Below are 24,466 nucleotides of genomic sequence, written 5' to 3'. Positions count from 1 at the left end.
ACGCACCGTGAGTTTAAATTCTTCCCTATGGCTGATTTATGGTTCGGCGTCACACCAACGCAGCGACTACGCCGTAATGTACGCGGCGACGCCGTACCCTACGGCGTAGGGTTCTGCGTCGATTTATCGCGGAACCACAATTCAGGCTTTCTAGCCAATCAGTGCGTCCTCGCCGTGACGTCACCCCGCTGCCGACCAATCAGCGTCGGGCTCGTCTTTGTTGTGGGTGCTGACATGAAAACATTGTTGTTGCTGCTGAAGCAGGAGAGACGGACGGACCGACGAGGAAACGCTCCATTTCAGCCACGTTTCTCGGTCCATAGTGAGCGTTTTCGGGGGGGAAGCGGCCATGTCGGTGAATATGGACGAGCTCCGGCACCAAGTGATGATCAACCAGTTTGTTTTGACGGCGGGCTGCGCCGCAGACCAGGCGAAGCAGCTGCTCCAGGCGGCCCACTGGCAGTTCGAGGTGAGCCGGTTTCACCGACACCCCCGCCCCGGTCCCCCCGGTCCCCCCGGTCCGGGCCCCCCGGGGCTGGTCCGGCTGGGATCCGGCTGGATCAGCCCCCACCGGGGGTTGTTCTGGGGGATCTCGGTCCTGCAGGAACCACGCATGCCCAGACTAGCGAGGCCAGCGGGGATGAGGACGTGGATCAATGGCCGCTTGTGTTTACATTCTCCTCAGAGAGGCAGGGAACTGGACCCAGTGACGCCCAGATCCCAGTTTACTGGATCTAATGACGCCCAGATCCCAGTTTACTGGGTCTAATGGTGCACAGATCCCAGTTTACTGGATCTAATTGTGCACAGATCCCAGTTTACTGGGTCTAATGGTGTCCAGATCCCAGTTTACTGGATCTAATGGTGCACAGATCCCAGTTTACTGGGTCTAATGGTGCACAGTTCCCAGTTTACTGGATCTAATGGTGCCAAGATCCCAGTTTACTGGATCTAGTGACGCCCAGATCCCAGTTTACTGGGTCTAATGGTGCACAGATCCCAGTTTACTGGGTCTAATGGTGCACAGATCCCAGTTTACTGGATCTAATGGTGCCCAGATCCCAGTTTACTGGATATAATGGTGCACAAATCCCAGTTTACTGGATCTAATGGTGCCAAGATCCCAGTTTACTGGATCTAATGGTGCCCAGATCCCAGTTTACTGGGTCTAATAACTCACAGATCCCAGTTTACTGGATCTAATGGTGCCCAAATCCCAGTTTACTGGGTCTAATTGTGCCCAGATCCCAGTTTACTGGATATAATGGTGCACAAATCCCAGTTTACTGGATCTAATGGTGCCAAGATCCCAGTTTACTGGATCTAATGGTGCCCAGATCCCAGTTTACTGGGTCTAATAACTCACAGATCCCAGTTTACTGGATCTAATGGTGTCAAGATCCCAGTTTACTGGATCTACTGGTACCCAGATCCCAGTTTACTGGGTCTAATGAATCACAGATCCCAGTTTACTGGGTCTAATGAATCACAGATCCCAGTTTACTGGGTCTAATGGTGCCCAAATCCCAGTTTACTGGATCTAATGGTGCACAAATCCCAGTTTACTGGGTCTAATGGTGCCCAGATCCCAGTTTACTGGATCTAATGGTGCCTAGATCCCAGTTTACTGGGTCTAATGGTGCCCAGATCCCAGTTTACTGGGTCTAATGGTGCCCAGATCCCAGTTTACTGGATCCAGTGATGCCCAGATCCCAGTTTACTGGGTCTAATGACACCCAGATCCCAGTTTACTGGGTCTAATGGTGCCCAGATCCCAGTTTACTGGATCTAATGGTGCCCAAATCCCAGTTTACTGGATCTAATGGTGCACAAATCCCAGTTTACTGGGTCTAATGGTGCCCAGATCCCAGTTTACTGGGTCTAATGACACCCAGATCCCAGTTTACTGGGTCTAATGGTGCCCAGATCCCAGTTTACTGGGTCTAATGGTGCCCAGATCCCAGTTTACTGGGTCTAATGGTGCCCAGATCCCAGTTTACTGGATCTAATGGTGCCCAGATCCCAGTTTACTGGATCCAGTGATGCCCAGATCCCAGTTTACTGGGTCTAATGACACCCAGATCCCAGTTTACTGGGTCTAATGGTGCCCAGATCCCAGTTTACTGGATCTAATGACACCCAGATCCCAGTTACTGGGTCTAATGGTGCACAAATCCCAGTTTACTGGATCTAATGACACCCAGATCCCAGTTTACTGGATCTAATGGTGCCCAGATCCCAGTTTACTGGGTCTAATGGTGCACAGATCCCAGTTTACTGGGTCTAATGGTGCCCAGATCCCAGTTTACTGGATCTAATGGTGCCCAGATCCCAGTTTACTGGATCTAATGGTGCACAAATCCCAGTTCACTGGATCTAATGGTGCAGAAATCCCAGTTTACTGGGTCTAGTGGTGCACAGATCCCAGTTTACTGGGTCTAATGGTGCCCAGATCCCAGTTTACTGGGTCTAATGGTGCACAGATCCCAGTTTACTGGATCTAATGACTCACAGATCCCAGTTTACTGGATCTAATGACTCACAGATCCCAGTTTACTGGATCTAATGACTCACAGATCCCAGTTTACTGGATCTAATGGTGCACAGATCCCAGTTTACTGGATCTAGTGGTGCACAGATCCCAGTTTACTGGATCTAATGACTCACAGATCCCAGTTTACTGGATCTAATAACTCACAGATCCCAGTTTACTGGATCTAGTGGTGCACAGATCCCAGTTTACTGGATCTAATGGTGCACAGATTCCAGTTTACTGGGTCTAATGGTGCCCAGATCCCAGTTTACTGGGTCTAATGGTGCCCAGATCCCAGTTTACTGGATCTAATGGTGCACAGATCCCAGTTTACCGGGTCTAATGGTGCCCAGATCCCAGTTTACTGGGTCTAATGGTGCACAGATCCCAGTTTACTGGGTCTAATGGTGCCCAGATCCCAGTTTACTGGATCTAATGGTGTCCAGATCCCAGTTTACTGGATCTAATGGTGCCCAGATCCCAGTTTACTGGGTCTAATGGTGCACAAATCCCAGTTTACTGGATCTAATGGTGCCAAGATCCCAGTTTACTGGATCTAATAACTCACAGATCCCAGTTTACTGGATCTAATGGTGTCAAGATCCCAGTTTACTGGATCTACTGGTACCCAGATCCCAGTTTACTGGGTCTAATGAATCACAGATCCCAGTTTACTGGGTCTAATGGTGCCCAAATCCCAGTTTACTGGATCTAATGGTGCACAAATCCCAGTTTACTGGGTCTAATGGTGCACAGATCCCAGTTTACTGGATCTAATGGTGCCTAGATCCCAGTTTACTGGGTCTAATGGTGCCCAGATCCCAGTTTACTGGGTCTAATGGTGCCCAGATCCCAGTTTACTGGATCCAGTGATGCCCAGATCCCAGTTTACTGGGTCTAATGACACCCAGATCCCAGTTTACTGGGTCTAATGGTGCCCAGATCCCAGTTTACTGGGTCTAATGGTGCACAGATCCCAGTTTACTGGATCTAATGGTGCCCAGATCCCAGTTTACTGGATCCAGTGATGCCCAGATCCCAGTTTACTGGGTCTAATGACACCCAGATCCCAGTTTACTGGGTCTAATGGTGCCCAGATCCCAGTTTACTGGATCTAATGACACCCAGATCCCAGTTACTGGGTCTAATGGTGCACAAATCCCAGTTTACTGGATCTAATGACACCCAGATCCCAGTTTACTGGATCTAATGGTGCCCAGATCCCAGTTTACTGGGTCTAATGGTGCACATATCCCAGTTTACTGGATCTAATGGTGCACAGATCCCAGTTTACTGGGTCTAATGGTGCCCAGATCCCAGTTTACTGGATCTAATGGTGCCCAGATCCCAGTTTACTGGATCTAATGGTGCCCAAATCCCAGTTTACTGGGTCTAATGGTGCCCAGATCCCAGTTTACTTGGTCTAATGGTGCCCAGATCCCAGTTTACTTGGTCTAATGGTGCCAAGATCCCAGTTTACTGGATCTAATGGTGCCCAGATCCCAGTTTACTGGATCTAATGGTGCACAAATCCCAGTTCACTGGATCTAATGGTGCAGAAATCCCAGTTTACTGGGTCTAGTGGTGCACAGATCCCAGTTTACTGGGTCTAATGGTGCACAGATCCCAGTTTACTGGATCTAATGACTCACAGATCCCAGTTTACTGGATCTAATGACTCACAGATCCCAGTTTACTGGATCTAATGGTGCACAGATCCCAGTTTACTGGATCTAGTGGTGCACAGATCCCAGTTTACTGGATCTAATGACTCACAGATCCCAGTTTACTGGATCTAATGACTCACAGATCCCAGTTTACTGGATCTAATAACTCACAGATCCCAGTTTACTGGATCTAGTGGTGCACAGATCCCAGTTTACTGGGTCTAATGGTGCCCAGATCCCAGTTTACTGGGTCTAATGGTGCCCAGATCCCAGTTTACTGGGTCTAATGGTGCACAGATCCCAGTTTACTGGGTCTAATGGTGCCCAGATCCCAGTTTACTGGATCTAATGGTGTCCAGATCCCAGTTTACTGGATCTAATGGTGCCCAGATCCCAGTTTACTGGGTCTAATGGTGCACAGATCCCAGTTTACTGGATCTAATAACTCACAGATCCCAGTTTACTGGGTCTAATGGTGCCCAGATCCCAGTTTACTGGATCTAATGGTGCCCAGATCCCAGTTTACTGGGTCTAATGGTGCACAGATCCCAGTTTACTGGATCTAATAACTCACAGATCCCAGTTTACTGGATCTAATGGTGCCCAGATCCCAGTTTACTGGGTCTAATAACTCACAGATCCCAGTTTACTGGATCTAATGGTGCACAGATCCCAGTTTACTGGGTGTAGTGGTGCACAGATCCCAGTTTACTGGGTCTAATGGTGCCCAGATCCCAGTTTACTGGGTCTAATAACTCACAGATCCCAGTTTACTGGGTCTAATGGTGCACAGATCCCAGTTTACTGGGTCTAATGGTGCACAGATCCCAGTTTACTGGGTCTAATGGTGCACAGATCCCAGTTTACTGGGTGTAGTGGTTGATGCTGAGCTCAGAATCTGAGTCGGGCTTCACCGGAGCTGATCTGTGTTTCTGAGCGTTTCCCGGGAGCAGATAAGGAGGTCACGCTCACTTTGCTCACAGCTAAGCTCAGCTCTGACATTGATCCCAGACTTGTTCAGTTATATATAGACTGATTAAGATGCATTATCCTTCCAGCTGTTCTCGTGTTCAAGCCCCGCCGCCGCGCCGCTAACTTACTAGACGCTGAAAGCGCCGGCGGAGTCGAGTTTCTGTTATCCAATTTAAAGTAAACTACACCCCGGACATTTGTCAGGATGTCTTCGCGGAAGAGCTCGTGGTCGGCGACCCACTTCCAGGAGGTTCTGACATTTCACAGTTTGCAGGTCGGACATTTAATACAGACGTTACCTCCTAAACAAAATAAGAAAGCTGTAGTCGTGTCCTCCGAGCTGCTGCTATCAGCAAACACCCAGCTAATCTCTGGCTGTCCTTAGCGGTGACTCTCTGACGGGTCATCTTAAGTTAAATACCGTCCTGAAGGTTGTTTCTTCATCTCCTCACCCTCTGGATGGAAATGTATTCTTTATATTAGGGCTGTTCGATTTTGCCCAAAAATAAAATCTCGATTTTTTTCTCTCAAAATCCGATTTTCGATTACGATTACGATTATTTTGGGAATTGACAAAAGGCAAAGAAATGATTTCAAATATGCTGTTTTTTTATTGAACATTTGCCCCATTGGGCTTTAAGTGCAAACTTTGCTCTTATTAAACCAAAAATGAATGAATAAAGTGCAAAACTCTGTAAAATAAGTTGAAAAAAAGTTTTAAAAAATATAATAAAATATAAAGTTAAAATAAAAAGAAATCAGCAAATCAGCACTTGCAAACATACAGTAAGTTATATTTCCAATTAAATAAAACAAGACATTTTCTAATTAAACTAAACTGGGTCTTTGCATGCTAAATAATAATCAACCCATGAAGGAGGTAGAGGTGTGTAATGTCACTCATTACATTTGATATTCACATTTGCAAGTTTTTTGCAAGGAACACGAGCCGGTCTACCGGTGGCATGTTAGTTTATCACCATGGTTCCAACGCCCCCTCCTACACTAAAGAGCCTCTCCCATGGGGCACTGGTCGCAGGTATTGAGAGGTATTTCCATCAATCATTAATATGGTATCAATCATTAATATGTGTGCAGACAAGGTAAAAAAAAAAAGTGAAAAATCGATTTTACGATTTTCAAGTTTTAACATCGTTCTAATTACATAATCGCGATTACGATTTAAAATCGATTAATCGAACAGCCCTACTCCTCACCCTCTGGATGGAAATGTATTATTTATATATTATTCTGTTACCGATTCTGTTTGTGTCTTTGGGCTGTAAAGGCCCTGACACACCAACCCGACGTCGCCCGCTCTCGGCCGACTGCTGTGTCGGGCTCACTAGACACACCGCAAATACGACACCCGACGGCGAACTAGCACGCACGTTCTGCGCATGCGTGAGAGGTAATTCCCCTCCAGACCAGCAGGCAGCGCTAGTCTGTATTCAGGGGCTCAAGGAGGAGGACAGCGCTTTTTTTTTCAAAGCTTTATTGAGAAAACACAAGTGCAATACAAAACAGACAAACAAAACTCTGTGGAGAATTACCTCTACTGAAATAAATCATTTAGGAAGATAAATGTTGGTTTAATAGATGAAATCTAACAGTTGTAGCTACGCCTATTAAGAAATTTGCTCCGAAAATTTCGGGATTTTCTGCCTACCGGCTCGGGAGCTGATTTATGGTTCCACATTAAATCGACGCAGAGCCTACGGCGTAGGGTACGGCGTACGGCGCGCGTCGCCGCGTAACCTACGCCGTAGGTTCTGCGTTGGTGTAACGTGGAACCATAAATCAGCCTTTATTCTGGCGCGGTTTGAAAAAGACAAGCGAGTGATTACGTACATTCACTGAGTGAATATTATGAAAGTAAAATATATATGTCTCGCTAGAAATGTAATCAAAACGCATTTTTATGCAAAAACTAACTCAAAATATTGATTTTATTCATAAGAAATGTCCGCCATGTTTTCTTTTTTATTCAGTCCGCGAATGACGACGAAAAGCCTTCTGGGAAATTCTGGGAACAGCCAATCACAGAGTGAGCTCTTTGACCGACGGCCGACGCCGATTTGACATGTCGAATCGGCTGAAAAGCTCCCGACGGGCGGCCGACCTGTGGCGACGTGCAGGACACACCGGGGAAACTAGCCCGACAGACGAGCACCGACGCTCACCGACGCTCACCGACGGCCGAAAATCGGCTTGGTGTGTCAGGGCCTTAAAAGAAAAACTGGACAAGTACCGCACAATGACGGACAGGCGTGCGGGTCCACACCATCATCCCTCCACCACCGTGCTTGACCGAAGTGTTTCTGCTGATACATTTGAGTTTTTAGCTAAATGGAGCATAGTTCTTGATAGGTGCTGTTCATACATGGTTCTAGGCTTTCAAACAAAATTTTATTTATACGATTTTTGGCAATTATCTGAGAATTGCATCGTCTGACCCCGGGAGTACAGTTCCTGGGACGTCCTGTCCTGAGATGATTGACGTCTGTCTGGAAGATTTTCCACTTGTGAAAAATCGTTTTCACTGTAGAAAACGTGAACTCCAGGTTGATGTTCAGCTTTGATTACTTCTCTAAGATCATTGCTGATGTCTTCCCCTCTTAGCATTATGTTTACATACACCTGAATCCTCCAGACCAGCAAACTACCCAAACATTTGCTTCTCTAGATGTCTGCACACCTGATCAGTTCATCAATGACTGCAACTTAAAGGGGACCTATTATGGATCTAATCCCTATTTTAAACTATGATAATGAGGCACTGTGCTGATTGCTACGAACACCGCTACGAAAAAAATGGCGGAGGCTCCAGCCGGCGGAGTTAGTTGTGGCGTGGTTTCATGCATCGGAGGCCAACCAAAGTAAATCGCATTTTCGTTCTGGCTGAACTATTTTTGAAAATAATCTAATTGCGATTTTTTTCCTCAATATTGCGATTGTGATTTAATATGCGATTATTTTTTTTAAAGGTCCTGTTCTCATTTATTTTTCAATCAATTAAATCAGTCTGTTTTATAATAAACAATGTCAGATTTATTGAAAGCACAGATTACAACAATAAAGAAAACAAATCTGTGTCTTTACCTCTTTAACACGTCTACACACGTCTGTACACACGAGTGTTATGGGTCGTTCTCTCTGAACCCAATCACACGACACCAAACCGGGTTAAACTTTAGCCAAAACGAGGCGTAGTTTAATAGAAAAACACAGAAAAACTCCCACAGGAAACAAAAAACCTTCCTCACAGGGAACTCATAACTTCTTCACAAATAACTCAAAAATCACAGAGAGAAAAAAAAACACCAGCAAACTAACAAACAAACCAACAAAGCTCAGAGTTAACAAAACCAACCAGCAATGAACAACTGGCAGCCCCGCTCTTTAACCTCCTGATGAGCTGACGGGCTGCAGGTGGTTTAAGGCTGATTTATGGTTCCGCGTTAAATCGACGCAGAGCCTACGCCGTAGGTTACGCCCATCGTACGGCGCGCATCGCCGCGTAACCTACGCCGTAGGTTCTGCGTCGATTTAACGCGGAACTATAAATCAGGCTTCACACAGCGTGACCCACTGTCCGCCGGCGCGCGCCCGGCTCGAGCTCCTCGCCGCGCCGACTCCTCGCTCATATATTTAATACATTTATAAAGCCCATATATTTATAAAGCCCCGCCTGGCCGAGCCCTAACGCTGAGGCCACGGTAGATGGGTTACACGCGGACACGCGGCACTGTTGACCTTTTTTCCCTGCCGGCAACGTGACCAGATCACGTGACTGGTCAAATCGCAGCCTTTGCGGTTAGAAAAATCTTGTTTCATCACATCGCGATATTATCGCAAATGCAATTAATCGTTCAGCCCTAATTTTCGTTACGTAACGACGGGAGCAGAATCTTATTGTCTCGTAGATCCACATCACACTGGACGGCTCATCCAGGCGGCTGTACAGACACTGCAGAATCTGGTTGTTTCCTCCTTCTCTGAGTTGTCAGGCTGAGGGGAGACCACTTTATATGTTAAAGCAAGAGAAAACATGTTTTTCATGATAGGTCTCCTTTAAGACCCGTGGATGGAGTAAAAGGGGTACTTGGTATTGCCCGTATAAATCCCCCCCTGCGCTCCCTTCAGGCCCCGGGTGCTGCAGCAGCAGCAGGAAGTGCTGAGCTACAACAACATGAGAGCGGCGTGTAGCTGCAGCCGACCAATCAGCCGAGAGGAGGCCGAGCGCTTCACGCCTCCATGTGTCACGTCGTACGACATTCCTGCAGCGTGTGTGTGTGTGTGTGTGTGTGTGTGTGTGTGTGTGTGTGTGTGTGTGTGTGTGTGTGTGTGTGTGTGTGTGTGTGTGTGTGTGTGTGTGTGTGTGTGTGTGTGTGTGTGTGTGTGTGTGTGTGTGTGTGTGTGTGTGTGTGTGTGTGTGTGTGTGTGTGTGTGTGTGTGTGTGTGTGTGTAAAACTCGCTCACGCTCCGCTGAACACTTTCTGCTCGGCTCCATTCAGCCGACGCTCCGCTGTCCTGGGTTTATTGTAGACACTGAACTAACCGTTGATGCTGGGCTTAAAGAACTGTGTGTTTGTAAAGCTGTCAGTGCTGTCAGCTTTGTTTTATCTTGAGATGATGATGATGATGATGATGATGATGATGAGGTGAGGAAGACCCTGACCCTCCTCTCCCTCTCTCTCTCTGTCTCTGCAGACGGCGTTGAGCTCCTTCTTCCAGGAGGCCAACATCCCCGGCCACCACCAGATGGTAAGTTCCTCCTTCTCCTCCGCCTGGAAACATGGAGGTCTCGCAGACCCTGCAGGCGCTGAAGCAGCACTGCTCAGGTGTTTCCCTGTTACCTGCAGCCATAGACATGTATACGTATCCCCATAGACATATAAACGTATCCTCCATGGAGCTGCTGCGATACGTCAACGTCGCCGCCATATTGGATGTTCAAGACTGCGCTGTAAACTAATACAAGTTAATGGACTTATTTTCATAAAGCGCCTTTCTACAAAGAAATGTACGTTTTACGTCTCATTTATTCATTCACACACGCACTAATATACTTGGAAAATAGTTAGGCACCAAATATAATATCCATCCATCCATCCATCCATTATCTATACACGCTTATACCCAAATATAATATATATATATATATATATATATATATATATATATATATAATATAATATATATATATATATATATATATAATATAATATATATAAATATATATATATCCCCCTCACAAAAATAAGAAAAATATCAACAAAGCATATTTTACATTTTTATACATTACATTTTATTGCTATTGTTATTTTATTGTCTGAAAAATGGTTCAAATATGTTATTTTGTTATTTGAAAATTTTTAAATTTGTTTTGTTGATGAAAAAATATGTTTATTTTTGTGAGGGGGATATATATTGTTTTTCGGCACTACCTTGTTCTCTATAGCTGATAGAACATGAATTACTCCTATGTGGGATCAATAAAGTTCTTATTTTTGCCATCTGAGAAAATTAAATATATTATATTTGGTGCCTAACTGTTTCCCAAGTATATTAGTGCGTGTGTGAATGAATGAATGAGACGTAAAACGTACATTTCTTTGTAGAAAGGCGCTTTATGAAAATAAGCGTTATTTGGATAAACTGGGCCCAGGTTGGGGATCTTAACGGTTACGTTTACGCCTGAAAAAAATATTAAAACTTAATAAAGTGGCATATTAACAGCGCTACAGCGGAAATTAAAACAGCTTTTAGCTTGCTCTTAGCTTTTAGCTTTTATATTCGTCTACGATATTGCATTATATATTTAATTATCGTTATCGTCACATGAGCAGCATTTTCGTCGCGTCTCGTTTTCCTCAGGTGATAAAGGTTTGCTAATGACGATATTTAGTCATAATTTTTTGTGACAGGGAGGGGGGTTATAATTTATAATTTAATTTAAAAAAACAATGTGTTGATTCTAAAAGCAAAAGCATGTGTATCTCAGTTGTTGGATCTATGGAATGGGTTGGGTGATGGGTTGAAGCAATGTACAAATATAAATCAATTTAAAAAACGGTACAAAAAGGAAGTTCTGGGAAGTTATTTATTGAGGAGTTATGTTAAGGAAAGTTTGTGTTTGTTAGCTGGTTAGGTGAAAAGGCAATAGGAAAATCGGTAGCCTAATAGGTAAATTAGCAGCTATTTATTATTAATATTTATGTTTAATTTATAATAGAGGTAATAAAGGGGCAGGGTTAAATAAGTTTTACTTCTAGCTGCTCCTTTAGGACATGTTTTTTTTCCCCTGTTTGTATTACGTTTTTGTTGTTGCTTTTTTTCTCTATGTTTTGAATTTGTTTTAAAATTTTATATTTTTTTCCTTATGTGTTCGAAATAAACAATTCAATCAATCAATCAATCAATCAATCAATTTTCGTTGATGAAAGCAGCTTTACTGACAAATCCCCGCCTGTCTCCCCCCCCAGATGTGCACCCCCAGGAACACTCCGGCCACGCCGCCCAACTTCCCTGACGCCATCACCATGTTCTCCAAGCTGCGGGCGTCGGACTGCGGCCCCTGCGGCCCCGGGGGCCCCGGCGCCGGCGTCTCCCAGGTGTCCATGGCGTGCTCCCCGCCGCCCTCGTCGGCCTCGGGCTTCGGCTCCTTCTGGGCGTCGTCGCCGCCCAGCCACCAGCCGGCCTGGCTGCCGCCGTCGTCGCCCACGGGCGCACACGTGCACCACCACCACTACCACCAGCACCTGCACCAGACCCCCATGTGGCCCCCCGGGGCCCAGCCCGGCGGCCCCCAGCAGCCGCCCGTCGCCTCGGCTGTGCACGCGCAGAGATGAGAGCGAGCTGGCGGAGGGCGGGGGTCCGGGGGAGCCAGTGGTTTCTGGGTGGGGGGTGTTTGGGGCGGGAGGGGGGGGGTCACGTGGAAAACACACAAGGACGCTGCTGAACTCCTCCGGTTTTCCACGTGGAGGACGAGCATTTTGGCGGGTCGTTGGGTCGGTTCTGACGGCTCCGAGCCCGAGAACTGTCCGAGGGCGGGGCCGGTGGGGGCACGGGGGCATTTCCTCGCCCCGGCGCCATAAACCCGGACCCAACAGAGCACTTACGGAGGAGAGGAGCCGCGTGACCCGCCCCTCGTTTTTATCCGTTTTCTAGGAACTTGGTAGTGAGACAGGAAGTGATCAATAACCAGCAGACGCAGCTGCGTGGACGAGGTCACGGACGCTGAGTTTCACTTTTACAGCCATAAAAATAAAGAGAAACTCGGACGAACTCACGGCGAGCCGCCGACTCAGACTCTGACACATCTGGACGGAGAACGACCCGCGCGGCGCGGGCGGCGGCGCGGTGCGGCGCGGCGTTGGCGAGCCAGCCGGACATCTCACCAGGTTTCCTGTTTCTGTCTCGGAGCACCTTTTTTATTTAAAGTGAAACATCCTGTTCTACATTTCTGTGATCTATTTTTTTTTTAACCATAAATCAGTTCAAATAACAGTTAGTGACGTAGAAACTATGCAACTCTGTCCAGGAGCAGTTCTCCTGAAGTCTTTTAGTAAATCATTCTACAGACTCTGAAATCATCGCCGACTTGAAACCTTTTAACATCTTTATTTGGGTCATTTTTTTGTCCCGACGTTCGGTAAAGTCGGTGCAGCTTGTAAATGTGGTGCTTTACATGCGGCGCCGCCGCTGTGCCCGGAGGAAAGAGAGCAGGATGCTCGGCGTCGGCCGGGGAACCAACGACTCCTCGCACCGGCCGACGTCTGAGGACAAAGCGGTTTAAAACACCCTGAACTGGTTCATACGGTGGCCGAGACCCGACATTGCTGGAAATAAAAGTAACGCTGCAAACAGAAACAAACGCCGCTGCAAATTAAAGAAACGCTGCAAAATAAAAAGAAACGCTGCTGAAAATAAAACGACACAAATAAAAAAGCCACAACGGAAGTGAATTACCGGGGACTGTTTTTGCTGATGCACCGGGGTTTTTTACGTGAGAGGAGAAGTCCCTGAACACCACACACAGCTTCAACTTCACATTCATACAAATAACTATTGTTACCCACGCTTTAGATTATTCTTGGCATTATTATTAATGATAAAAACAACAAAAACAACAACACCTCACATAAAAACACCGGTGCATCGGCAAAAACAGTCCCCGGTAATTTACTTCCGTTGTGGCTTTTTTATTTGCGTCGTTTTTTATTTTATTTTCAGCGTTTCTTTTATTTGCAGCGGTGTTTCTATTTGTTTGCCGCGTTTATTTTATTTGCTAAAGGTTTATTTTATTTGCAGCGGCGTTTGTTTCTGTTTGCAGCGTTACTTTTATTTTCAGCAAAGTCTCGGCCGCCGTAGGTTCAGACTGATTTGAGGTCTCCAAATATTTATACCAGCCAAAAACTAATTTTAGACCACAAAATATGAACTCTTTCCTCCGACGCCGCGTCTGCGGCGCCACACGATCAAAGGTTATTGATTTATATCTGAGCGGTGAAGTGGGTTGTCCGGTGTGAAAATCCGCGCCGGCCCTTTAAGGCGCCGTCTGTCCTCAGCGCTTCCTGACCTGCAGACCTGCAGACCTGCAGATGTTTCACGTCTTTGAGCGGCCCCTTCGGAGCGCCGGGTGGACGGCGGCCGTCCCGCCGTTGCCATGGAGACGCACCAGTGCGTCGGCGCTTCCCCGTGGAACTCCTCGCTGTGTCTGCGACACGTCCTCGGTTTACAGACTGTCTGAGAGAGCTTTTATTTTCCAGCTCGTCACCTCGTCTCAGATCCTCCCAAAGGCTCTTTGCAGGTTTCTCTCAGTACTTTGTTCATTTCTTCTGTTGAGATTTGTATTTATATGTTTAATAAACTGACCTATGACCTCTGTGGCGGCTGCTGGCGTGTCGTGGCTTCGCGCTCGCTTCCAGACTGGAGGTGGATTTAATTTATTTATTCATAAAAGAGTCATCTCCACTAGGGATGGGCGGTATGGACTAAAAAATGTATCACGATCATTTCTGGCATTTATCCCGATAACGATAAAAATAACGATAAAAAAAAAAACCAATTTAACTCCATCTTTTTAAACATAAATCTATCACCACATTCAGTCTTTGGAGCCAAAACACTGCTCTAAAAGATACTAAATACTAAACTACACCAATGGGAATTTTTCTTTCTTTCTTTCTTTCTTTCTTTCTTTCTTTCTTTCTTTCTTTCTTTCTTTCTTTCTTTCTTTCTTTCTGGCTCATTTCTTTCTTTCTGGCTCATTTCCTTCCTTCCTTCCTTCCTTCCTTCCTTCCTTCCTTAACCATAAATCAGTTTTACACAAAAACATCATCAACAGGAATTTATCATTTTTATCGAACCAGTATAGACACTAATCCCTTACCTGGTCCAGTAGAACCAGTGCTGTCTCTGTTCTATGATGCATGCTGAACCCTGACTGAAACAGATCATTTCTATACAAATGGTCAATAGAGGGGTTTTTAAGTAAAGGTTTAATTACTGCAACTTTAAAAACATGTGGCAAATATCCTAAATTTAGGGATATCAGTCAAGATTTCATCAAATGACAGTCACGATGAATACACCGTGTTTGTATATCCAACACAGCTGAGCGTGCGTTTGGGTGTTTTCTATTTTATCTAACAACTCTCAACCTGTTTCTAGCAGAATGTTTGGAGATAAAAAAAACCTTCTGTTTATCTCACAGACTGTGGAGGAAGAACTGGAACAACATGTGATCAGAGTGTCATCCATAGGAGTGTCTGTTAGTAGAGTAAACATAACAAAACTTATTCTCTTTAAAACTGAACAGCTTCCAGGTCTGCTGGTTCAGCTCAGGGACGACATCACAGGTGGTTGTTCAGTTCTTCTTATACAGGTTAGTGATCCAAGAGACTTTTTGTTTCTTAAAGAAAATAAACCTTGTTATATAATCAGTACTGGAGTTGAGGGGGGATGAGGGGGATGGCATCCCCCCTGAATTAAAAACGGTCCAAATCATCCCCCCCTGGAATAAAAACGGTCCAAATCATCCCCCCTGTAAAACTTCCATCCCTCCTTTCCATCCCTTATGTCATTTCATCAATGAATGTGGTTTTACTGCTATTTCAACATTTAGAGTCATCACCAGAAAAATAACACCAGAAAAATAACTTATTTGACAATTTTTACCTGTTTCAAGTAAATTTTCACTTGAAATAAGTAGAAAAATCTGCCAGTGGAACAAGATTTATCTTCTTATTACAAGCAAAAAAATCTTGTTCCACTGGCAGATTTTTCTACTTATTTCAAGTGAAAATCTACTTGAAACAGGTGAAAATTGTTGTTTTTTCCAGTGATGAGTCTTGTTTTAAGTGTAATGAGATTTTTTTTACTAAAATGAGACATTTTAACTAGAAATAAGACAAATATTCTTGTTAAGATTGTGAGTTTTTGCAGTGATCCATGTTACTTATCCTGTGAAGGACAGAGTCATATTGATAAGTTCAGAAAAGTGTTTTTTATTGTTGTGTTTTGATGTATTTGATGTAAGCCCAGTGGATATTTAAAGCTTACAGAAGGCTGCATTTAACTGCTGCTATGTCATTCCTGCAGTATTTCTGCAGGTGTTTTGGTCACTGCTATTATTTGTAATATATTATATTATTTGTAATCAGCACAAATTATCTGTCCCCATATGATCAAATCCACCATCCCCCCTGATTATTTTTTACAACTCCAGTACTGTATATAACTGTAACAGATCCTAATGAACCTGCTATTGAAGACTAACCTTAGATAGGACATGGAGTCGGACAGGAGGGTTGGAGGGCGGAGGTCGGTCACTCCCTCGCGCTGCTGCAGCTCATTACTCTGAAAACAGTTCAGATCCAGCACCATGAGGGTCGGACCGTTCGTCCTGCTGTGGGTGCTGACCTTCACAGGTGAGTCTCTCTCTACGCTGCAGACGGGACCCACCGTTTTATCAGTAAAATAAACCAGACTGAGCGGAGAACAGCAGATCCAGAGTACTTCTACTTTCCAAGTAGTTGCAGAACTGGCACATAAGTCTGGAAAAACTTTATTTCAGCTTTATGTACAGTACCTGCATCCAGACGACCGACTCCGCCTCCTCAAAGCAGCTGCTCTGAACGGAGCTGTAAACGTCTGAGTTGTTCTGGGCTTGTGTGGGATTTTGACCAAAGAATACAAATGACGAATAAGACGTTATTTAAATGTTACTGCTGCAGAAGAAACAGATTGACAGCTGAAAAGTTGGAAATGTGACAGAAAGAGAGGAAATGTTGAAATCTGCAGAGATCGCCTTGGATGTATTTGGGAGTTTCGTTTGTTAATCAGCAACAACAACTTGTGATCCCAACTAGAGGGTTTGAACCCACCTAGACACCTAACTAGAGGGTTAGACCCAACGTAGACCCCTAACTAGAGGGTTAGACCCAACGTAGACCCCTAACTAGAGGGTTAGACCCAATGTAGACCCCTAACTAGAGGGTTATACTCCACCTAGACCCCTAACTAGAGGGTTAGACTCCACCTAGACCCCTAACTAGAGGGTTAGACTCCACCTAGACCCCTAACTAGAGGGTTAGACTCCACCTAGACCCCTAACTAGAGGGTTAGACCCAACGTAGACACCTAACTAGAGGGTTATATTCCACCTAGACCCCTAACTAGAGGGTTCTCTCTAGGTCGTCCTCAGACGAGCCGTCCATCGTTGTCTCCAGTCATCCCGATTCTCCATACAATTTTCCAGTTCGCTGGTACTGTGGGCCCCTGCATCCTTCTTGAGTATGTCCACATATGTTGGTGTAGGACGTCCCCTTGACCGGCGCCCGCGTGTTGGCTCCCACAGCACCAGCTTACTGGCTGACAGTTCTGTGTGTCTTTGGCAGTGCCCTGCAAGTCTCATTCTCCTTACAGCAACCTTTTCGCTCACCCTTGGTATTCCTTCATATAGGACTCGGTTGGTTACATGTGCATTCTTGCTGATGTTAAGCACTGCACGCAACATCCTGGTGTAGCACCCGTCCAGGGATTTCACTAGGGTTTGAGGGTTTGAGGGTCCAGCATTCACTGCCATAGAGGAGAACAGACTCTACTGTCGCGTAGAAGAAGCTGAGTCTGATTTGGCGGGGGAGGTTGGAGTTCCATACACGGGTCATCCCGTTCAGGGCCCTCCATGCAAGTGCCTTCCTCACTTTTAGATCTTGCTCAGTTGAGTTGACCCACGAACCCAGGTATTTGAAGTCATCAACTTCTTTCAGCACAGTGCCTCCTGCTGTAGTCAGAGGTTGATGTTCTGGTGGAATGTTGTAGGTGATGACCTCAGTTTTCTTGGCGTTTAACCCGAGGCCAACCTTGGCACACTCTAGCTCTACCCTGTTTAGTAGTTCTTGGTTAAACCCCAGCTACACACCTAACTTAAGTGTCAACGCCCACCTAGACCCTCAACTAGAGGGTTAGACCCAACGTAGACCCCTAACTAGAGGGTTATACTCTACCTAGACCACAAACTAGAGGGTTATACTCTACCTAGACCGCTAACTAGAGGGTTATACTCTACCTAGACCACAAACTAGAGGGTTATACTCCACCTAGACCGCTAACTAGAGGGTTATACTCTACCTAGACCACAAACTAGAGGGTTATACTCCACCTAGACCACTAACTAGAGGGTTAGACCCCACCTAGACCCCTAACTAGAGGGTTATATTCCACCTGGACCCCTAACTAGAGGGTTAGACTCAAGGAAAACCCTAACTAGAGGGTTAGACCCAACGTAGACCCCTAACTAGAGGGTAAAACCCCAGCCAGACCCCTAACTAGAGGTTTAGACTCCACCTAGACCCCTAACTAGAGGGTTAGACTCCACCTAGACCCCTAACTAGAGGGTTAGACTCCACCTAGACCCCTAACTAGAGGGTTAGACTCCACCTAGACCCCTAACTAGAGGGTTAGACCCAACGTAGACACATAACTAGAGGGTTAGACCCAACGTAGACACATAACTAGAGGGTAAGACCCAACGTAGACCACTAACTAGAGGGTTAGACTCCACCTAGACACCTAACTAGAGGGTTAGACTCCACCTAGACCCCTAACTAGAGGGTTAGACTCCACCTAGGAGGTTTCCTGCGTTTGCTCCGAAGCTTTTGGTCTTGACAGCAACAGGAGAATCGTTAACATTCTTAGTCCCACTGAATCACTCAAAATTGGCCCTAAACTCATTTTATTTTCTGTTTCTCCCAAAGGAAACCAAGCGCAGCTGGATGGTGAGTTTTTCTTCTGTGCACATCAGTTCCACCAAAAGCATTGTGTAATGAGTCTTTAGTTGGTTTTAACTAACTGAAACGTTTTCCTGCAGTTTGCGGCACCGCTCCGCTGAAAGTAGCGAGTGAATCCAGGATTATCGGGGGCCAGGATGCTGCTGCGGGGTCGTGGCCCTGGCAGGTCAGTGTGCACACGGGGGGTCGTCTCTGCGGAGGTTCCCTCATCAGCACCCGCTGGGTCCTGAGTGCCGCCCGGTGTTTCCCCAGGTGAGTTCAGCACTGAAAACATCAGGTTTGGGGGGCCGGAGTCTTGAGAACAGCCGTCACAGGCGGCGTGTTTTGTCTCCAGCGCCTCAGACGTGACCGTTTTCCTCGGCCGCGACACACAGGAAGGTCCGAACCCTCACGAGGTGTCCCGCTCGGCGTCCCTGGTCATCAAACATCCGAACTTCGACGAGAAGACGAAGGAGAACGACGTGGCGCTGCTGCGGCTGTCCTCGCCGGTGCAGCTCAGCGACCACATCAGGCCCGTGTGTCTGGCGGCGGACCGGAGCTTCTTCCCGGACGGACTGAGCACCTGGATCACCGGCTGGGGGGACATCCAGACCGGCGGTGAGGACAGACCTCCGGTCTCCTGAACACACCGGCTCCCTCGGTCTTAGGGTGCTTTCAGACCCGTGGCCCGTTTGTTTTGTTCCGATTCAGGGGCTAAATCGATGCAGTTGTTTCGTTTTTCGTTTGTGTTCACAAGGCAACCGTCTGTAGCGGTTCAAAGCTGTTAACAAATGCCATGCACGAACCAACTGTTCTCTCATTGGTCAGAAATGAACACGGAAGGAGTTTCCTCTTCCGTACTCCGGGAAAAACAACAACTATGGAGCATCGAACCACAGTTATGAGTGAGTTGTGTTGGTTGCCGTGTCGATTATGTTCTCACTGCAAACCAACCGCTCCAGGGGCCTCATCTATAAAGCTTGCTTGCGCACAAAACAGGGCTTAAAAGATGTGCAAGCCACCTTCTACGCAAAGGTTGGGATTTAAAAAGAAAAAACTAACCGAAAAATGTGTGTATCTTTACGCCAACCCTGACCCTCCCGTAGGAACAGTCTGAAGATCTGGGGAACTGGCGACGCACGCGGTGAGGTGGTGAAATGAAGCCAGATTCATGTCATACTCTTAATAATGTCATCACATATCAGACTTATTTTTATATATATATATATATATATATATATATATATATATATAATGAGTTTTGCGCGCGCGCGTAAGCCTAAATTATGGTTCCGCGTTAAAACGACGCACACCTACGCCGTAGGCTCTGCGTTGGTGTAACGCAGAACCATAAATCAGCCTTAAAGGTTTCACGCATGCACGTAAAACTCATTATATATATAAAAAAAATCTGTGTCCCTTTAGGGGCTCCGTACCTCTTGGCCTCCACCTTCAAATCACACTTCTTTTTTTTCTGCACCATCTGTCCGTGGCACTCACGGCGTTTAGCGCAGCAACGACGTGCTGCCACTCACTCGCTTTATTTTATACTATCTATATACTTGTTCTACTTTTACTGTGACCACCAAATAATGTGGTTTTCCTGCCTCCACCTCATCCACAACATCTCCATCTCGGTCTCCGTGAAATTTAGTGTCACGGTTGCTCGACACGTCTCATTCATCCTGACGCACAGCAGAAACAGACTGCAGGAAGCTGCTGCACATGCTCAGCAGGCTCATTCATATGCAAATACAGTCATGAACTACTTTGCATAGACCATTTATGGTATGAAGTGGGCGTGTAGAGGGCGGGATATGAGGCAAATACACCTGCGCAAGTGTGTGTGCACACGGTTTTATAAATCTGGATTTTTTTTTTGCGCCCGCTATTTTCAGCTTTTGGGTTTACGTGCACTTTTAGTATGAATCCTACACACTCTTTTATAAATAAGGCCCCAGGTCTGGAATGGAAGCGAGCCGAGACCAACTCTCCTAGGCGATCTCGGCTCGCTTGTTTTGTCCCGCATCCCAGCGCGATTGCTGTGTTCACATGTACCAAACGAACCGATCTTTAGGGGGAAAGGCTCCCTGTTCAGGAACAACTGCTGCAAACGGGACAGGTGTGAAAGCACCTTAGTTAGGAGGAACACCTCACTGTCATTCATCTTCTGCTTCTTCTTCCTCAGCGTTTCTTCCTTCACCTCAGCGGCTGCAGGAGGTCAAAGTTCCCATCGTGTCCCACATTCAGTGCGACGCCGCCTACGGCTCCATCACCACCAGCATGATCTGCGCCGGTCCGGATGTGAGGGGCCAGGGCTTCTGTGAGGTCAGTTCTTCAGAGGTCCGGACTCGTCCCCGACCCTCGCGGGGTCACACGTAACTAGGGTCGCCACCCTCCCTTGAAAAACTGAATTGTTACGTAATTGGGAATTAAAAGTTGTGTTCCGTATTGAACCGATACGGAACGCAGTCGATTCCGTATTTCACAATTATCCCATGCACGTGTGTCAAACACATGAACAACGAACTAACAATAATGAACAAATTAAAGGACAGGATATATTAAAGACAGCAACATATGTTGGTTCGCTCTCTGTTATTTATTGATGTCATAATATACAGGTAAAGGTTGGAAAATTTGAATATATTGCAAAACATTAGTTCCAGTAAATTCAACTAAAAGGTGAAACAAATAAATAATTTCCCACTGCATGCAAAGTGAGATATTTCAAGCCTTTATTTGTTATAATTTTGGTGATTATGGCTCACAGTTTATGAAAAACCCCAAATAAAAAATTCCCAAAAAAAATAGAATTTTTCAGAAAATCAATATACAATTCAATCATCAAAATTATAACAAATAAAGGTTTAACACATCTTGCTTTGCATGTAATGAGACTATGTAATATATTAGTTTCACCTTTTAAGTTGAATTATTGAAATAAATGAACTTTTATATCATATTCCGATTTTTTTACCTTGACCTGTAGGTTATATTTATATTTACCGTAGGAGCAAAGGCTATTTCAGTTGCTAGCATGGTTGTCTGTCTGTACAGTCATGCAAGTTCAATGCTATTAAAGCACTTTAAACTTTAAATCAAAGCATTTTGTTTTTTTCATATGAAATGAACACATTTCTATGCATTTTAGAAGTTTTGGGGATGTCCCTTTTTTTTGGAGCCTGCGCTGCTGAAATTGGGACGTCTTTATTTCTATTTCTGAAAGGTGCAACCCTATATATATATATATATATATATATATATATATATATGTATATGTATATGTGTGTGCCAGACAGCGGGGAGGACTCGGGCTTCACCTCCAGGTAGGGCTTGGGAATTGGGAATTAAAAGTTGCGTTCCGTATTGAACAAATACGGACATTTATTATTATGCTCTTATTTATTGATGTTATAATATCTTGCAAAACGTCATTCGTAGTAAATTTAACTAAAGGTGAAACAAATATATTATTTCCCCACTACATTCAGAGTGAAATATTTCAAGCCTTATAAATTAGAGAAAATTTTAAGAAATCAATAAACAATTCCATCATCAAAATTATAACAAATAAAGGTTTAACATTTGCATGTAATAAGACTAGGTAATATATTAGTTTCACCTTTTAAGTTGAATTATTGAAATAAATTAACTTTTACACCATATTCTAGTTGAATTATTGAAATAAATTAACCTTTACACCATTTTCTAGTTGAATTATTGAAATAAATTAACTTTTACACCATATTCTAGTTGAATTATTGAAATAAATTAACTTTTACACCATATTCTAGTTGAATTATTGAAATAAATTAACTTTTACACCATATTCTTGCTGAATTATTGAAATAAATTAACTTTGACACCATTTTCTAGTTGAATTATTGAAATAAATTAACTTTTACACCATATTCTAGTTGAATTATTGAAATAAATTAACTATTACACCATATTCTAGTTGAATTATTGAAATAAATTAACTTTTACACCATATTCTAGTTGAATTATTGAAATAGATTAACTTTTACACCATATTCTAGTTGAATTATTGAAATAAATTAACTTTTACACCATATTCTAGTTGAATTATTGAAATAAATTAACTTTTACACCATATTCTAGTTGAATTATTGAAATAAATTAACCTTTACACCATATTCTATTGTGGCGGCCCTCCACGTGACCCCCGTGTGTCCTGTGTGCAGAAGGACTTGGGCGGCCCGCTGGTGACCCTGAACGGCTCCCGGTGGGTCCAGGCCGGCGTGGCCAGCTTTGCCCGGGGCTGCGGTTATCCCGACTTCCCGGGAGTCTACACCCGGGTGTCGGCGTACCAGTCCTGGATCAGCAGCCAGGTCTCCGACCCCGACCCCGGGCCGGGCTTCATCACCTTCTACTGCTCCGGAGCCGCTAAGGACGACGTCCTCCGTCTGTCCTCGCTAGCCTCCGTCCTGCTCTCGCTCTGGATCCCGTCATAGAAATGTCTCAGAAGTCCATCGTTTTCTCTTCGTACTTTGTTTCTTGTATTTTAGAAAATGATTAAAAATAAAACAATCAAAAGGTCCAGAAACATAATTTAAAGACTCCAAATAAGGAACTTCAGCCTCTATTTCTGTACAATTACAGACACAGTTGGACAAATCAGGAGGCAAGGTCTTGTTTTATAAATGAATTGATTAAACCTTAATGACTGATATAATCTGTTTGCATCAAAATGTTCCCTCGTTAATGTTGTACATTTCTGATAATTAAAAGAACCAGACAGTACTGGTGCTGAGTGAGGACGGGCCGGGACAGCCTGCAATAGAGTCAGGGGGCAAACCCTAAGATTGATAACTCTGCTCACGCTTCTGGGTAAAGTTTGACAACCTTATTTTTTTGTTAGAAGGAACCCCTAGGAGGAATAATAGGGCTGTTGTCATCTTGGATTTTTTTGGAGGCGCTGTAACATCCAAATACTCAATTCATGCATATGGTCACAATAATGGTCAAAATGTACAGTTTATATGCAAAATCTTCAATGTTCAACATTTTATATTTAGGGAAATGGATAAAACATCAATTGAACATATTTTTTTTTTTTTTTTTTTTAAAATTGTATTGCTATATTTTGTCGATTAGTTAAAAAATATGACTTTTTCTATAGGCGTTTTTAACACACACACATAATAAGCATATTTCTTTTTTGCAGGGAAACACATTTTCTATGAAATGTCAAAAACGTCTATAAAAAAGTTATATTTAGTATCCAATATTGGCTAAAATATTACAATATGATTCATAAAGGCTTTTTTAGTATTGTTTTATCTATTTCCTTAGATATACAATGTTTTAATCTTGACAATTATGCATACAAATTGTACAGGTTGACCAAAACTGACCATATGCCTGAATGGAGAACTTGAATATTCTAGCGCCTCTAGTGGTCACCAGCTAAAACATTCAAGATGACAACACCCCTAAAATTCCTTCTATAGATTTGTTCTAACAAAAACAATAGGTTGTCAAACTTTACCCAGACATGTGAGCAAAAGTCTTAACGGAGGCTTTTTTATAAAGTTGCCCCTTGACTAATACCACTTTGTCCCACTGGAGGCGCTCTTCGTTTTGTCTTCGTCTCTTACCATGAACTGATATGCTGCCACCATGTGGCCGGGGCTGGTACTGCACCAAATACTCACCACCTACTTTATCTGATAAAATGGATTTATCCTTTTTATTGTGGGCAAAATAAATCCATTCCAATTTCTGTGTTGTTCCGCCTCTTAATTAATTAATTAAATGTGGATCAGAGCAGGAGAAAGCAGAAATGTTATTTCATGTATATTTTGATACTTAATTTTTAAAGGTTTTCTTTAGCTTTTTCCGGGACCCAATCCAAGATACCATTCGGCAGGCTCTTATTTTGAAAAACTTCAATGGAATAGGGGAGTTTATCCGCATTAATCTCTTCCCACCGCAAGAAGAAGAGTTTGTTGATCTAGAGTTCATATTCAAGTTGAGCTAGCATAATAAAC

General features: G+C 44.4%; 2 protein-coding genes across 3 annotated transcripts; both read left to right on the top strand.

The window, feature by feature from the left end:
- Positions 1 to 265: 265 nt before the first annotated feature.
- Positions 266 to 12,052, top strand: LOC133422076 (UBA-like domain-containing protein 2). Of its 2 annotated transcripts, none has more exons than XM_061711978.1 (3): positions 266 to 469; positions 9,886 to 9,939; positions 11,661 to 12,052. In XM_061711978.1, exons 1-3 carry the CDS (start codon positions 350 to 352, stop codon positions 12,024 to 12,026), a joined length of 540 nt encoding a protein of 179 aa, XP_061567962.1. In that variant the 5' UTR covers positions 266 to 349; the 3' UTR covers positions 12,027 to 12,052. The 2 variants fall into 2 exon arrangements, with proteins under 2 accessions (XP_061567962.1, XP_061567963.1); XM_061711979.1 differs by lacking the exon at positions 266 to 469 and adding an exon at positions 5,299 to 5,446.
- Positions 12,053 to 15,988: 3,936 nt separating this feature from the next.
- LOC133421871 (serine protease 33-like) lies at positions 15,989 to 24,198 on the top strand. The gene is made up of 6 exons (XM_061711660.1): positions 15,989 to 16,109; positions 18,438 to 18,458; positions 18,551 to 18,722; positions 18,805 to 19,067; positions 20,638 to 20,777; positions 22,658 to 24,198. The coding sequence occupies exons 1-6, from the start codon at positions 16,064 to 16,066 to the stop codon at positions 22,925 to 22,927; spliced, it is 912 nt and encodes a 303-aa protein (XP_061567644.1). The 5' UTR covers positions 15,989 to 16,063; the 3' UTR covers positions 22,928 to 24,198.
- Positions 24,199 to 24,466: the final 268 nt, after the last annotated feature.

Source organism: Cololabis saira, chromosome 21 (genome assembly GCF_033807715.1).
Source record: "Cololabis saira isolate AMF1-May2022 chromosome 21, fColSai1.1, whole genome shotgun sequence".
NCBI lineage: Eukaryota > Metazoa > Chordata > Actinopteri > Beloniformes > Belonidae > Cololabis > Cololabis saira.
This window is presented reverse-complemented; position numbering and strand designations above follow the sequence as displayed.

Excerpts from the sequence above, each read along its gene's own strand:
- LOC133421871 (XM_061711660.1), top strand. The coding sequence starts at position 16,064 with ATGAGGGTCGGACCGTTCGTCCTGCTGTGGGTGCTGACCTTCACAG. Across the intron at positions 16,110-18,437 it reads GTGGGTGCTGACCTTCACAG|GAAACCAAGCGCAGCTGGAT; the intron begins GTGAGTCTCTCT and ends TTTCTCCCAAAG. Across the intron at positions 18,459-18,550 it reads AAACCAAGCGCAGCTGGATG|TTTGCGGCACCGCTCCGCTG; the intron begins GTGAGTTTTTCT and ends GTTTTCCTGCAG.
- LOC133422076 (XM_061711978.1), top strand. The coding sequence starts at position 350 with ATGTCGGTGAATATGGACGAGCTCCGGCACCAAGTGATGATCAACCAG. Across the intron at positions 470-9,885 it reads CGGCCCACTGGCAGTTCGAG|ACGGCGTTGAGCTCCTTCTT; the intron begins GTGAGCCGGTTT and ends CTGTCTCTGCAG. Across the intron at positions 9,940-11,660 it reads TCCCCGGCCACCACCAGATG|ATGTGCACCCCCAGGAACAC; the intron begins GTAAGTTCCTCC and ends CTCCCCCCCCAG.